Source organism: Lemur catta, chromosome 8, assembly GCF_020740605.2.
Source record: "Lemur catta isolate mLemCat1 chromosome 8, mLemCat1.pri, whole genome shotgun sequence".
NCBI lineage: Eukaryota > Metazoa > Chordata > Mammalia > Primates > Lemuridae > Lemur > Lemur catta.
The window spans coordinates 38,878,566-38,893,533 of record NC_059135.1 but is presented as its reverse complement, the minus strand read 5'-3'; the positions used below and the strand labels follow the sequence as shown (position 1 = coordinate 38,893,533).

Genomic DNA, 14,968 nt, shown 5'->3' with positions numbered 1-14,968 from the left:
TTTCAAGCAAAGCGACTATACTTATGTTCTCAACTGGGGCTCTAAGCCAAGTGGTTATAAAAATAATTGTTCCTCTGTTCTAAACTCCAAGTCCCTTATTTACAGCCTATGATAAAAGCAACATGCTATTCTGGAAAGTAAATCACTACCTTTCTTTTATTGTCAAGCATTAAATACATCTTCTGGATTAAGAGCTGTTCTTGTTTCTGTTCATTCTTTGCCACACCATTGGTTTCATGTTCTGTGAATTGGGAGAGACAGCAGATAAATATATTTATATAAAGAAGGCAAAACCAACTAAAGCCAAGATCCACATAAATTTAGGAAAAATATGACACAAATGCTATTTAGTGATAGGTCAAAGTTTGGTCTTTTTCAATTGTTATTGAACAAAACAAGAAGATGATGTCACAGGTATAAAAATTGAGCATACTGAAACTTTTGTACTTGTTCTCAGTGACCCATGTAAATTGGAAATAGCACTATCTGCAACTTAAGTTACTCTCAGAATATTACCTGAATGAATATAAATGACAAAATTCAAAACCTTAGTTAAAAAAAAGTATGCAAAGCATATCTGGGGCTTTGAAAGAGACGTAGATGATTAGGAAGTAGCAGTTGAGGTTCCAGTTTCTCATTCTTTTTACCCAAATTCTACTGATAGTCTCAGTGACCAGGGTAACAGCAGCACCCTACATGTTCTATATGATGCACATTTGTGGGTTATTTTCAGTTGCTGCATTCATTACAAACAAGCAACAACGAAATAGAGTGAAACTGCTTTAAAACATGAGAACAATGCTGAACTTATCTGTAGTGTATATACACAGAACTGGAATGTTTGAAGGAATTGTAGGAATCAGGGCAGGGGAACACCACATATCTATGAACCTGTGTTGACCACTGGGCTAAGGTGTGAGAAATCAGGTGAGCAACACAAAACCGATGGTTATCAACTGCGGTGACCCCCAGGGGACATCCGGCAATGTTTGGAGACAGTTTTGGTTGTCATTACTGGGTAGGGCTACTGGCATCTGGTGGCAGAAGTCAGGGATGTTGTTAAATATTCTATGAACATAGGACAGCCCCTGCAGCAAAGAATTATCTGGCCCAAAATGTCAATAGCACTGAGCTTGAGAAACGCTGGCCTGGATCATCAAGAAGCCAAGACTAGCATTCAGAGACATAAAATACTTAAAAATATAAAGGAGAAATCATCTTCATTATCTAGTGTGAACACAGAAAATTCTAACCAATGGGCACTGCTTTAATTCCTAACTCTTACCTCTGTTCTGCAAGGTTTTGCATTTAAAGTCATATTCATCTTGTAAATCTTCTAGGCTCTTGATTTCATGTTCTATACACTACAAATAAAGATACAAACACATTTACCACTGATCACCATCTTCCAAAGATTCTAGGAAACAGACTATTGCTTCTACAAAACCCAGAGAAACGGGAACAATTCCAGCTCCCTCAAAGATGGATTAGACGTGCACAATTCTAATCACATAAATGCAATAATTTCTGTTTCATTAATGAGTATGTAATAAGTTTTTTAAAAAAGAATACATATAATTCTCAAACTGACTTGCATGTCATCACTTGGTTTCAGGGCCTACATTTTTATTCTTCCTCATCATTTTCGACACCGCCTCTGAGACATGATTTAACAACTCCACTGTGAAGCACACAGCAGGAGAAAACAAGTTTGTGGAAGATCTCCTCATTTCTTACAAATAAGCAGGGTGACTTCCCCTGTTTAACTGGGGTGGCCCTGTTTTAACACCCTGCCATCCTGATGTAATTATTAACAGTGCCCTCTTCGTCGCTCAAATGCGCCTTGATCTGGACAATAAATTGTGTGCTCACTCTTACGAATAAGCCTCATTTGTCTGGGATTTGGTCACATTTCTACATAGTCTTCTCTGGATTTCCATGGCTACTTCTGGACTGGGCCTGCTTGGTTTCTACTTTAATGGAGTGTTTCCCTAGGAGACTGCAGGATAAAGTTGCTCCGAAGAATCGGGAGTTTAGAAAGATGCTGCCAGCAGCACAGAGGTCAAGGCCGTGCTGGTGCCACACAGGGACCCAAGGAGGACTGCACCCCTCGGCCAGAAGGCCTTTTCCACAAACACAGGCATCATGTGAAGCAGAATTCCTCAATCTCTTCCCCAAAACAGCCCTAATGGTGGAGACGGCGAACATATGCCAACAAGGACGCCAGAGCAGCCCTCTGCTTCCATAAATTGCCTTAGAAGTTTTATCTTAAAATTGCTGTGGATGTCTTATTTCAATCAGAAACGTATCAGAATTTCTTTCAATGAAATGTTTTTTGTTCTTCTCCCAAGTCTTAGAATAAAGCAGGTGCTTGAGGAAAGTGAGCCACGCCTATCCTGGGGCTCTGTGTAACCCAGGGACACCCTGATTTGAGAGGTGTGGACTTAAAGGCCTATTAAGAGCAGCAACATCTAGTTTACTGGGCAATGGGGCAAAGTCAACACTGACTGCATGATCCTGCCAGGAAGAAAAAGATAAGCTCAGTGTTTGGAGGTTATAACAGGGGCCATAAACAAGTCTCTCTGGTCATTGGTTTTACCTATTTGTTTACTTATGTTTGGAACATCAGCAAAATTTTTCTTCTCAACTTAGTTAAAAGATTGAACTCAGTTACTAGATCTACACCCAAAGCGACGGAAACCTTTCTCCCCCTATGACGTTTCAGAATAAATGTGTGTGTTTACTCAGTACTCACCATAACTTTGTCCTTCACGTTCCTGACTTTGCTGTCGAGCTCCTTCTGTTTGTCCAACATCACAGTGCTCTGAATATTCCCCGACTGAGCCTGTAACGGGAGGGGCATGATTATCAACCATCATCCTCTCAGGTGTGTTTACTCGCTGGTTACACTCCAAAGTCAAGCCATACCCTGTGCCCCACCTACCTCTCAGACCTTCTACTACTACTGGCTTCCCACTTGTGTGTCAACAAGAAATAGCTCAGTTGCCCAGGCCCTGGAAAATGCTGGCAACTGTTAATGAGGCTACAGAAAGATGAGGCTCGGTTCATGCCTCAAATAAATAGTATTTTTAGAAGTTTCCATTAATTCATACAGTCACATGTACTGCATAGGAATTTATTTCAGGGTTTCTCAAGTTCTATATACCAGATTATTCTTACTAATCCTCTCCTTATTTATTTCAAAGCCTTCCAGCGCAAAGTGTGGTCCCCAGGCCAGCAGTATCTCACCACCTTGGAGCTCATTGGAAATGCAGAACCTTAGGTGTTAATCTGATCACTGAAGCAGACACCCATTTTTAATAGGATCCCAGGTGATTCAGAGGTATATTGAAATTGAAAAGCATGCCATTAAGGGTGTCAGTGAAAATCTGCTACTATAAACCCAATGATGAATATAAACCCAGACTTGCCTGGGAGTACTCGGTTCTTATTTTTGATAATCAGAAGACTCAGACATGACAGTGTCTACTTGTTCATTATACAAGCTGTAGCCTGATTTATTCACTAGCACACACCTACTAGGTACTAAGTAAATGTCAGGCGATGTTTTAGGCCCCCAGCTTTTAGAGTGGTGAACAAGATGGTCCCTGTTCTCATAGAAATTAGGATGTAGAAAGATGTTATTTTTGTTTAGTTAAAGCCCCCACATAGCAAAAACTGTGCCAATTAACCTGTCTTACATAGTATTCTACACAGCACAGATTCTATGTGGGTGTTTTTATACATTCAAATTTATCAGTCTTTTATGTTTTTATGCCCTGGATTCTCTCTCATATTAGAAAATCTTTCTCTACTGACAGTTTATAAAGTTCACTCATTTTTTTCCCCTAGAACTTACACGGTTTCATTTTTTTTTTTTTTTTACTTCTAAATCTCTGATACACTTGAAGTTTATTCTTGTATTCAGTGTGAAGTATAGATTCAATTTTTACTTTTTTCCAAGGGGCTATCCATTTGTCTTAACAACATTCAGTGAAAAGTCCATTATTTTCTCCAATGCTTTGAGCTGCCACCTTTATCACATAAATTTCCATAGGCACCTGGGTTTACTTCTAGATCTTTCTCTTCTTTCCCATTGGTCTGTTTATTCATAAGCCTGAACCTCTGAATCATGTTAAACTATAGAGGATTTATAGCATATCTAGGAGGGCTAGTTTCATTTCATTGCTCTATTTTTTGAGAAGTCTCCTTGATATTATTACATGTTAACTTTTCATAGGAATTTCAGAATCCATTTGTACAGCTCCAGAAAACAACTTATTGGTATTTTTATTGGTATTACATTAAAATTATTATTTACTGTGGGGGAGCTAATATCTCTATGATACTGTTTCTAATTCTTATGCTTCTAATGGTTTTCTCCTGTCTAATTGCATTGGCCAATACCACCAATGTGATGTTAAACAGCAGTGGAAACAGCATCCCTGGCATGTTTCTGACCTACTGGAGTTTTCCCAGTTAAGTAAGAGACTATCTCTAGAACCAAGAGATATGTATTTTAGTATGTTAAGCAGGTATCCATCAATACCTATTTTATTAATTGTTTTTATCGGCAATGGGTGTTGGATTTTGTCACACCTTTTCGTTACCTATGGAGAAAATGCTTTTTCTTCTTATATCCGTTAATTTAGCAAATTACATTAATGGATTTCCCAGTCATGGTCTACCCTTGTAACTCCTACTTGGTCATGATGTATTATTTTCTTAATGTAGTATTTAATTCTGATCCCCAATATCTTATTTAGGACTTTTTACATTGATATTCATAAGTAAAATTGGTCTATAACTTTCTTTTTTGTTCTACCTTTATCACAGGGTTAGGTAATCAAAGTTATTCTCTTCACAGAAAGTTTTCCTTCATTTTATTTACTCTGCAATAGCAGAAGTTCAAAGCGTGTGAATTATATCATTTGTAAAATGTACAGTAGAAATACATGAAAATTATCAGTATCCTAAGTTAGTCCCAGGTGCCACATGTCACTACATGATAAAAGGGGCTTTTCTGGACATTCAGAATGAGCTGTTACTTTGAGCAGTTCCATGAGGCTTTCTGCTGTCATCTACTTTTAAGCCAGCTGGACGTGGACACCATGTCCTGTGGGCTCTGTAACAGCTGGGACACTATATCCAGACAGAGGACCAGGCTACTGGAGGATCCTGACTTCCCAGGCCCCTCCCAAACTGTCAAGGCTTAGTTAGGTGAAAGGGACAGAGCAGTCACGGCTGTAAGAATGCAGCCTCACTCCCAGCTCCACATTCCCTTCCTGCTGACTTACGGGGACATGCTCGGTGGAAACCCCTGGGAACTGTGGCATAGGCCTAAGACCTCCTGCTTCCAACCTGGGCAGCATCCACCCAAGCCACTCAAACCCTTCGGTGTTTTTCTTACTCCTTCCTCTCACTTGTCCCTGCATCTGTCTACCCTACCCCTGTCTCCTGTTAAGCAGCTGCTTAGCTGGTACTGTACTGGCACATCCTTAAAAAATAATAACATCGTGAAGACCACTCTACACTTCTGATACTGACACCACTTTCAGGGGGAGTCTTTAACTTTTTAATGTTCTGCCAACCAGGACTATTGAAACCATAGGAACAGCAAACATTACAGTTGGAAGGGACCTTAGCTGCCATCTGCTCTTACTTTCTCATTTCACACCTGTACTTCTAGAGACCTTGCTTGGAAGGTTTTAATTGGAACTCAGTTATTCACAGACCCTGGACCAAAGAAAAATCTGCTCAGGAAGCCTGTTCTCTTCGACTGAATGAGTAGTTGTCCAAGTGAGGACACTCCCTGGGTGTGAGAAGGCCCAGGCAGAACGCCCTCACAGCCCACCCCCAGATGCGAAAACTGAGTGACTTCTCAGTGAACTGGTTTTAGAGTCAGACAATTCCAGGTTTAAATTCCAAAGCCACTCCTCATTAACTCTATGGCTTTGAGCAAAGGACTTGACCTCTAAACCTTAGTTTTCTCATCTGAAAATGGGGATAAGAATACTTATTTTCCATGATAGTTTTGAAAGCATTTATTTAACTGAAAGAATGTTTAAAAAGTGCTTAGCACTGGGCCTGAACCACTCAGCGTATAGTAACTCTATTATTACTTAAGATCACAAAGATAGAACAGCGAGGTGAAGCCGAGAATGCACTTCATGTCTGAAAGAAATGATCACCACTTCTGTGGACCCAATGGACCTAAATTTTGTCCATACATGTAATTAACTTTTTCAAGGAAGGAAGGAAGCAAGCAAGCAAGCGAGGGAGGGAGGGAGGAAGGAAGGAAGGAAGGAAGGAGGGAGAGAGAGAATAAAAAGAGAGAGAGAGAGAGAGAAGTTAAGAGTACTGTAAGGCAGCATACATTTAAAGTCTACTAGAGTATGTATAATATAATACTGTCTTAAATGTTTTTTCTAAAAGCTCTTCTATTAAAACAAAAAATAATGGGAACAATACTATCCTATCCCAGCATGTCTACAGGATTCTGTGTTCTCTCAACCCACAGAACTGACTCAGAATTTTGCCTGTTTTGAACTTGTTGAATCTGCTGAATGCTCATGTATGTATCACATGGTTTCAACAATTAACAATTTGTAGACGCCCTTGTTTCATCCATATTCTCCTTACTCCTCTAGTCCCAAAACTGAATTATTTTGAAGCAAATACCAGGCATCATTCCATACATACATACTTCAGCATAAATAGAAGATACACAGTCATGCGTCTATATGATGTTTCAGGTAACAACAGAACACATATATGACAGTGGCCCCATAAGATTATAATGGAGCGGGCCCATACAGGCATACCAATTCTTATCATTTATGCCACATTTGTATTGTACCTTTTCAATGTTTAGATATGTTTAGATATACAAATAGTTACCACTATGCTACTATTGCCTATAGTATTCAGTACAGTAACATGCTGTGCAGATTTGTAGCCTAGGAGCACCAGGCTATGCCACATATCCTAGGTGTGCAGGCTGTACCATCTACATTTGTGTAAGTGCACCCTACGAAGTTTGCACAATGACACAATCACCTAATGACGTGTTTCTCAGAATGTATCTCTGTTGTTAAGGGACGCATGGCTGTATGACCGTATTTTTTTTTTTTTTTCCAGAGACAAAGTCTGGCTCTGACTCCCAGGCTGAAGTGCAGTGGCACAATCATAGCTCACTGCAGCCTTGAACTCCTGGCCTCAAGCAATCCTTCCACCTTGGCCTCCCAAGCAGCTAGAAATACAGAAGCACACTGCCACCCCTGGCTAATTTTTAAAAATTTTTTTAGAGATAGGGTCTCACTATGTTGCCCAGATTGGTCTCAAACTCCTGGCCTCAAGCAATCCTCCTGCCTCAGCCTCCCAAGTAGATGAGTGTTTTACAGGTACAAGCCACTTAACTTGGCTGCAAGATTAATAAAATGTAGTTATTTCAACAAGAGGGGAAAGGCAAAGATGTGTCTAAATTGCCTGGTGGTAGCAGGCTGGCTAACTTTGGAAGGGAGGCACCTACTGTGCCTCTTCCCGTTCCCTGATACCTCCAGACATCTAGAACCTTCCCTCACACCCCGGGAAAGCATTGCAAGGATGTTCTCTGATAACCCAAGTGTCCTGTGATAGGCTCAAAATGAACTTCTTCCGAGATGACCTACATTTTGAACAGGGAGGGAGCTCAAAAGCTGGTAAGCCTCCAAGACCCAAAGAACAGCTGGGGGATGGGGCTGATAGGGGAGAGCAGAGCCCACCTCTTCTGCCTGCAATGGAGGGTGGTGGCCAGATGTGAGGAGAGAACGGCCTGGGGACAAAGGTGGACAGTTTGTTCTTCCGCCAGTCTCTGCCCCGGCTGTCCTCTCAAGTCTATCTGAAATACACAGAATACATCACATACTTCTGTTGGGATCAAAGTTCCACATAATCAAAATTTCCTGCTGAAAACCTCCCAGGTGGGTGCCAGGCTGGAGACAGACACGGCTCTCTCAGAGGAGACAACACAGCCAGCTTTCCTCCAACGCTGAGAGACACCTTTGTTCGCTAGCCTGGGAACCAGATGAACCAGCCAACTTGAATTCAGACAAACGATGCCTATCTTTACATGCTTAGCTCAGAGAGGTGCTTTCAGTTTGACAGGGAGACGGGAAGTAAATGCCGGAGAAGTGACAGGTAAGTAAAGGCTGGGACAGATAAACAAGGACTGGACAAATGTTCAGGCAGCGCATGGAGAACGACATTCACCACCACTATTTAAACTCTCCTCCCCACCTCTCTCCCTTCCCGCTGCTACACAGCTCCCTTGGTTAGTTATTTGTTAGTGAAATGCACCCAGGATGCATTTCCCCAACGTACTAGAATGGTCTTAGCCAGAATAACCCACACCACAGTGGTTTCACACTGCCTGCCTACTGGGTTGTTCTCACCACCCCACTGCTCAAGAAACTGCTGAACCCTGACTGCCAGTGGGGTTTGTATTGGGATTGGTAACACCATGACCAAAATCTTGACACTAGCATGACTCTGACTCATTGACTGCTTGGATGTCTTGAATATTTAGTAGGTATCTCAATCTTGTTCAAACAAAGCCCTTGCATTTCCCATCCACCTCTTCTTCTCCCCCAAAACCTTCTGTGCCCTGCAAAAACCCTACCCCTGCTCCCTTCTCCACCTTCCTAGCTCCACGAATAGCATTACCAGCCCCCAAGTGACTCAAGTCACAACTGTAGAGCCATTCTTAACCTTTTACTTTCTCACTCCCACAATGGATCTTTCAACATAAGCCCAGTTGGCAACACACCCAAAACATAACCTGGATCTGTCCACTTCTTCCGAGCTCCACTGATTCTACCGGGCGCAAGCGTCTTTCTTGGACTGCCATAAGAACTCTCCAATGTCTCACAGTTCAGAGGGGTTTCCTGACCCTTATCTAAAGAAACAACCCCATCCCCCAGTTACTCCATGAACCCAGCATGTTGTCTTCATAGCACTTAAAACTATCTGGAAGTACCTTGTTTATGTGTTGTCTCTCTCCTCACTAGAACTTAATCCTATTAGATTAGGGTCTTTCTTAAAGCCTGGTTCTATAGAATCTCTAAATCTTATTTTCCCCACTTCTTGGGGCCATAAAATCAGAAGGACAGTCACCATTGCCTTAGACTGGTCCTCAATAATATTTGTTGTATGAATGAACAAATTTTAATGTTATTATAATTTTTAATGTTCTATTAGAAAAAAGTACCTGATTAAATCTCTGGGCATTTTCCAAAATCTTCCTCTCCTCCTTCAGACAGTTACAGATGATCATAGACATCAGGATTGGGTCTTCCTGAAAATTATCCTAGATTTGGATGGTTAGAATAAAAATGAATTAAAATTCAGAATGTTTAAACCATTATGTATCATAAATTAAAATGAATTTGCTTATATTCCCTGAGAAACCACATCTCTCATCTATTAAATTCTACATAAGCTATATTTTATTAAAATCAAAATATTCCTTTCACAAATTATATTCAAAAAGGAAGGAGAAAAAAGCTTCCGATTACCTAAAATGAAAAGTTTGGTTGTGTTGTATGAAACAAGAAAATGATAGCTTTCACCTCTGTTAATACAGAAATAAATACAGTAGAGCCAGGCAAACGGCATGCTAAAAGTATGTTTGAAGAACTCCTAAAATATTGTAGCATGTTCTCTCATGTCTGATCTTCCTTTGACTTTCTCTTTTCAAGGAGGGCAACTCCACCAGAAGCAAGGCAAGGTGGAGTTTAGTTCCTGAAGTCACCTGACTCCCTCAGAGAAGTCAAACAGTTCCAGACTTACTCCTCACCTATATACTAAGTACCTAAACCTAACTGATCTCTAATGTTCCTTGGAGCTTTAATCAGTAACTATGGCTCACTGCTCTTAAAATGTAGCCCTTTTCTTTGGTTTAAATAGTGGCAATATTTAGTAAAACAAAGCATCCTATTTCTCTCAGAATTACTGATATCTAGTAGATGTCACACCTGAAAATTCCTTCTGTTTATAAAATGAATTGATATTTTATTTTACTTACGCTATAAGGATTAGCCACATAAAGGGGGGTTATTTACAGTTTCTGTAATGTCTCTAAATACCAATGAGTGTGTGCTCAATAGTATTTGCTGAATGAAGAAAACTGTCCTAAGTAAACACGAGAATATTTCAACTAAAACACAAAAACTGAGTCATACCTGAAGATTACGCTTGCTTTTCCTTATGTTATGCTGCAACAAAAAATTATTCTCCAGAGAAAAGCGACTATATTGATCATCCAGCTGTGATAGGAGGTCGTGAAAACGGATGGTGGCAAATGAAACATCATTGGCAGCGTGTTCCCTAAAGAGATTTAAAATTTACACATTTCATTCTAGATACTACTTAAAACAGACAAAACAAACATTGGTTTCTTTACTGAAATTATTAAAAATAATTTAGGTGTCTTCTTAGGTTTAATTTTCTTCTTCTGAAACTGACATTGCTTTTAGCAGCAGTTGATATAGTCTTCCTATTCTGTGCAATTAGCACGAAAAAAATCTAGAATTCTAACAGATTGTGCACAAAACTGTCCACAGTGATTATCTCTGGAGGGAGAAAAAATCAACAAGGGCCTTCACTTTCTATGGCGAATACTTTTAGGACATTTAAAATTTTTGCAATCAGCAAACAAATTTTTAAAGTAGAACACATCACTTTTAAGAGATATCGCCTTCATTTTACTACCTTTTTCACATTTCTAATCCATGTTTTACCATAATTTGGTTTTGATTATTTCTTTTAAATTATTTCTTTCTATAGCCTGACTCCAAATTCCTGGAACAGGATCTAAAGCCTGGATCCTAAGTTGGGAAATAATTGGAGTCAGTATTATTTAATTTGTCCAAAGCATTCAGGAGTACATACTGTACCTTAAAAGTGCTTAATGGCTACCATATTTAGCTTTGTGGACACATGTCATTTTGTAAATCAACAAACTTTTCTGCAACAGCTAATCCCAGTGGCCACTGATGAGATTCATCTTCCAGTGAACACGGCTCCACGTCACTTAACCAAGTATTTTTAAAGCATGAACTTCTTTGTCTTGTGAGTTTTCCTTACCAGTCTTGCTTTTCTAGCCACTGTGCTAGGTATTGTCTGATTTCCATGGGAAAATTGTCATCATAAAGCTGGTGAACCTGCTCCAGGAATTTGGAGTCAAGTTGCTGAAGTTTGTACCACTGAGACATCCTACAGCGAAAAAGAACATATATCACGAACGGCCGACCACAGCTCCAAAGAAAGCCTTTCTAGCATCATGTTGCTTTTAAATATCTTGCTTAATCTAACACATAATTTTTCCCTGAAATATATTATTTAAATGGTGTTTATATTCTAAAGTCTGTTTTTAATTGAATTTTGGGGTTAACATTTTTTTGTCCTCCAGGAAGAACATTTTTTTCTCAATTGTCAACATATCAGGGCAGCCTTCTCTAGCCCTCTTACTTAAATTGCAACAACCTCCCACCATGGAAAACTCTACTCTCCTTCTCTCATGTATTTTCTCCACTTACCGCCATCTGACCTACCACGTTTTCTTTTTTCTTTTGATTATTGCCTGTTTTTACCAGATGAAGGGAAGAATTTGGGGGGATTTTGTTCACTGTGGTATCCCCAGAACAGCACATAGTAGGTATCCAATAAATATGTCTTTAAAATGACTTTGCATTGTTATCAAATAAATGGAAAACATTATTTTAGTTAGATTTGCTTTAAGATAAATCACAAGAACTCTCCCAAAACTGCTCTCCTACAAATTACAGTACATTTGTAATTCAACTCAAAGAATTTTAAGCTGTTATTTTATATTTTATGATTCATATGGTAAAATTAGTTTTGTTATACTCATTTAAAAAGAGGTATTTTTTTCCTTGCATACTACAAACAGTAAATCTAGCACAAAGAAGTCTTAAATCTCAGTAATGATTTTTAAAGATTGAAACAACATCACTAAATGTAATTTGGAAGAATAAAGTCATATTTAACTCTCTGGATAACTGTTAAGTCAATATTTAAAAAATGATCCTGAAGATTAAAAATTATAACAAAAACCCAATTAAAGGCACTCCTAAATCCATTAAGAAAATGAAAAGCTACTCATGGTTGCTATATAACTTACGGTTTAATTTTTTTTATTGTTTAATTTTTAATAAATGAGGAGTGGGGATTCAGTTTCGTGGTTTTTTTTGTTTTGTTTTGTTTTGAGACAGAGTCTCACTCTGTTGCCCTGGCATCATCGTAGTTCACGGCAACCTCAAACTCCTGGGCTCAAGCTATCCTCCTCCCTCAGCCTCCCAAGAAGCTGGTACTACAGGCGCACACCAAGTCACCCGACTAATTTTTCTATTTTAACTAGAGATGGGGTCTCACTCTTGCTCAGGCTGGTCTTGAACTTGGGAGCTCAAGTAATCCTCCGCCTCCCAGAGTGCTAGGATTATAGGCATGAGCCACCTCGCCCAGCTATAACTTAGGATTTATATCAGCACATTGCTGGTAACATTCAGAGTAGACACAAGTGAATCTTGTCCTGCCAGATCTCTGAGGAAGGGGTTTGGATTTTCAAGCAAGGCACTGGAAGAGCGTGTATGCATGTTTGTTTTTGAGCACATATATGCAGGCATGAAGTTATACCTACTCCACAAATGTCCTTCCAAAGGAGGGTGAGGAAATGTCTGGACTATAAAGCTAGTTACCATCACAAATACTAGTAGAAATGGACCCAAGCCCACCAGCTTGGCACTCCTGCTGTGGCAATTTGATTTTTCGTCTCAAATTTATTTTACCTGGGAGGAAGCCTTCAAATCTGCAGTTCTCTCCCTCCCTGCTAGATGTCTAATAAGTATGGACCTAAAGCAAACAGGCTGGACTGTCAGCCTCTCATTAGCCAAGTGAACTCAGGCAACTTACTATCAACAAAGTGGTTGGTGGCTAAGACTGGATGAGCTGTGACATACACAGCACCTGGCACAGAACATGCAAATCAATCTTGTCATCTCAAGAAGCTTGGGCTAGTAATAGGGAGTGCCACGACCATCCCCAATCACCTGGCTTAAACGCAAATTTAGGGTTAATTCCTTCCTCCCCAGTCCCCAGACCTGCTGCTTCCCTGCCTCAGATACTCTATCTACCCAACCCAGTCTCTGCTGCACACAGGTTGGACAACCTCACTCTCCTGTGCAAAAATGCTAGTTTGTCCATTCTTAGGCTGATTTCCACTCCACTCCCAAATCTTCAACCATCAACAAAGCAACCCAGTCACAAAATTATTTTCCGTTTTATCCACTGTGACCAACATATTTGCTTTGTTCCAACTGCTACTTGCTCTTGCTAACAGCTTCCCGACAAATTTCTGTCTCTATAAATCCTACAGCACTCAAATCTAGATACAAATGACCCTTCTTCCATAAGGCTGTCTGAGACTTACCCATTGCATCCTGTACCTCTATTAGAGATCAGTTCCAGCCTTCCTTGTAAAGATCTGTGATATAAGGTCTAGAGGGCTGGAAGGGGGCGTTTTTCTTTTTAACACCCTCTGGATCTTGAATGGTGTCATGCATATGGTATGTGCTGGATAACCCAATTCAATTGTCAATTGAAATCTTGTATATTTCAGATGGAATTAGAAATAAAAATCAAACCATATTATGATCCCACAAGTGTGAGTCCAGCATCCCCATAAAGCAATGGTTACACAGTGGATTGTGCTGGAAGTTCAAGTCTCATTTCTGTCCCATAAAAAAAAAACCCCACAAAACTCCCTCTCTATACAAACAACATTCCAAGCACAATCAACCATATATGTACATACCTATCCCAGAACTCTTCAGTACTAGTCAGAATATTTTTTAAAGAGTAATTATATTATTTGGGGGTTTGCAGGAACTAAGTATCACTTTTAAATTCCAGGAAGACATTAATCTCCATCCTTAAACATACACAGTTAAGAATCCAAAGTCATGTACTCATTCATTCGTTTTCATGAACATTTACTGACCTGTCACCTTGTGACCGAGTGAGGGGTTAGAGGTTTAACCAAAGCAGCAGCTACCCACAGCACGTTAGGTGCCAAGACTGTAGAGATTGCATGCACACGGTGGGAGCGTCTAACCTAGACAGCTCTCGAAGATGGCACACGGCAAATGAAACTTTCTGCGAAAAGAAGAAAACGTGACAGTGATGGAAAGGGGCAAAAAGGGGGAAAAGTGAAGGTAAACGGGAAGTTGCGGTGTTTTGGGACGGAGGGAAGCAATCCTATTTCACTGCCAGAGCACCCCGGCAGGGGCAACCGTGCAGAGCAGCGCCATCACCGACAACAGGGGACCCTGCGCGCACCTGGGATACTCGGACGAGTTCTCTCTTAGGGATCAGGGATTCACCGGTCAGCACCGAAAGCCGGTCCTCGCCAGGCGTCCAGCTGCGCGTCCCACCCCCGGCACCCAGAACTTCACGGCCACTCACTGTGCGCGCAGGATCCGCAAGAGGTAGGCGGGGGCGCGGCGGTGCAGACTCTCTCGGGGCGCCGGGTCGCCTCCGCTAGGTCTGGGGTCTGACAGGTGTGATCCCCGGGTGCAGCCGAGCCCCTCCGCAGACTCTGCGCAGGAAATCGAAAGTTTCAGGCCAAAGAAAAGGCAGCCCCGAGCGCCCAGCCTCCTTCCGCCTCCACCAATCACGGGCGGCGGCCGGCTCAGCCAATCGGACGCGGCTGTTCCGCGGGCGGCGCCGCCTCCCCCCGCGGGCCGCTGCTGTCCTGCGCGCCGGAACGTCCTACGGCTTCCGGCGAGCCGGGGGGGGCTGGTGAGCGGAGTCCCGGTGCGTGTCTGCGCGGCTGACTGGAGGTTCAGTTTACGTATTTTAGGGAACAACTAAAAGGAAGTTGTGTGTTTGCAGAAGCCCCAGCTTGGAGATC

General features: G+C 41.1%; 1 protein-coding gene across 2 annotated transcripts in view; it reads right to left on the bottom strand.

Moving 5' to 3' along the window:
* STAT1 (signal transducer and activator of transcription 1) overlaps nt 1–14,751 on the bottom strand; it is a 39,713-nt gene extending 24,962 nt beyond the window's left edge. Inside the window, exons 1-8 of one of the 2 annotated variants that reach the window (XM_045559219.1) lie at nt 14,521–14,751; nt 14,057–14,211; nt 11,125–11,253; nt 10,221–10,365; nt 9,248–9,346; nt 2,756–2,845; nt 1,286–1,364; nt 150–241 (exon numbers count right to left, since the gene is read on the bottom strand). In XM_045559219.1, the coding sequence (XP_045415175.1) occupies nt 150–241; nt 1,286–1,364; nt 2,756–2,845; nt 9,248–9,346; nt 10,221–10,365; nt 11,125–11,252 (633 nt within the window). In that variant the 5' untranslated portion in view covers nt 11,253; nt 14,057–14,211; nt 14,521–14,751. Of the gene's footprint in view, nt 1–149; nt 242–1,285; nt 1,365–2,755; nt 2,846–9,247; nt 9,347–10,220; nt 10,366–11,124; nt 11,254–14,056; nt 14,212–14,394; nt 14,481–14,520 lie in introns of those variants that run through there. The other variant, XM_045559220.1, reaches the window with a different exon arrangement.
* Between the last annotated feature and the right edge of the window lie 217 nt (nt 14,752–14,968).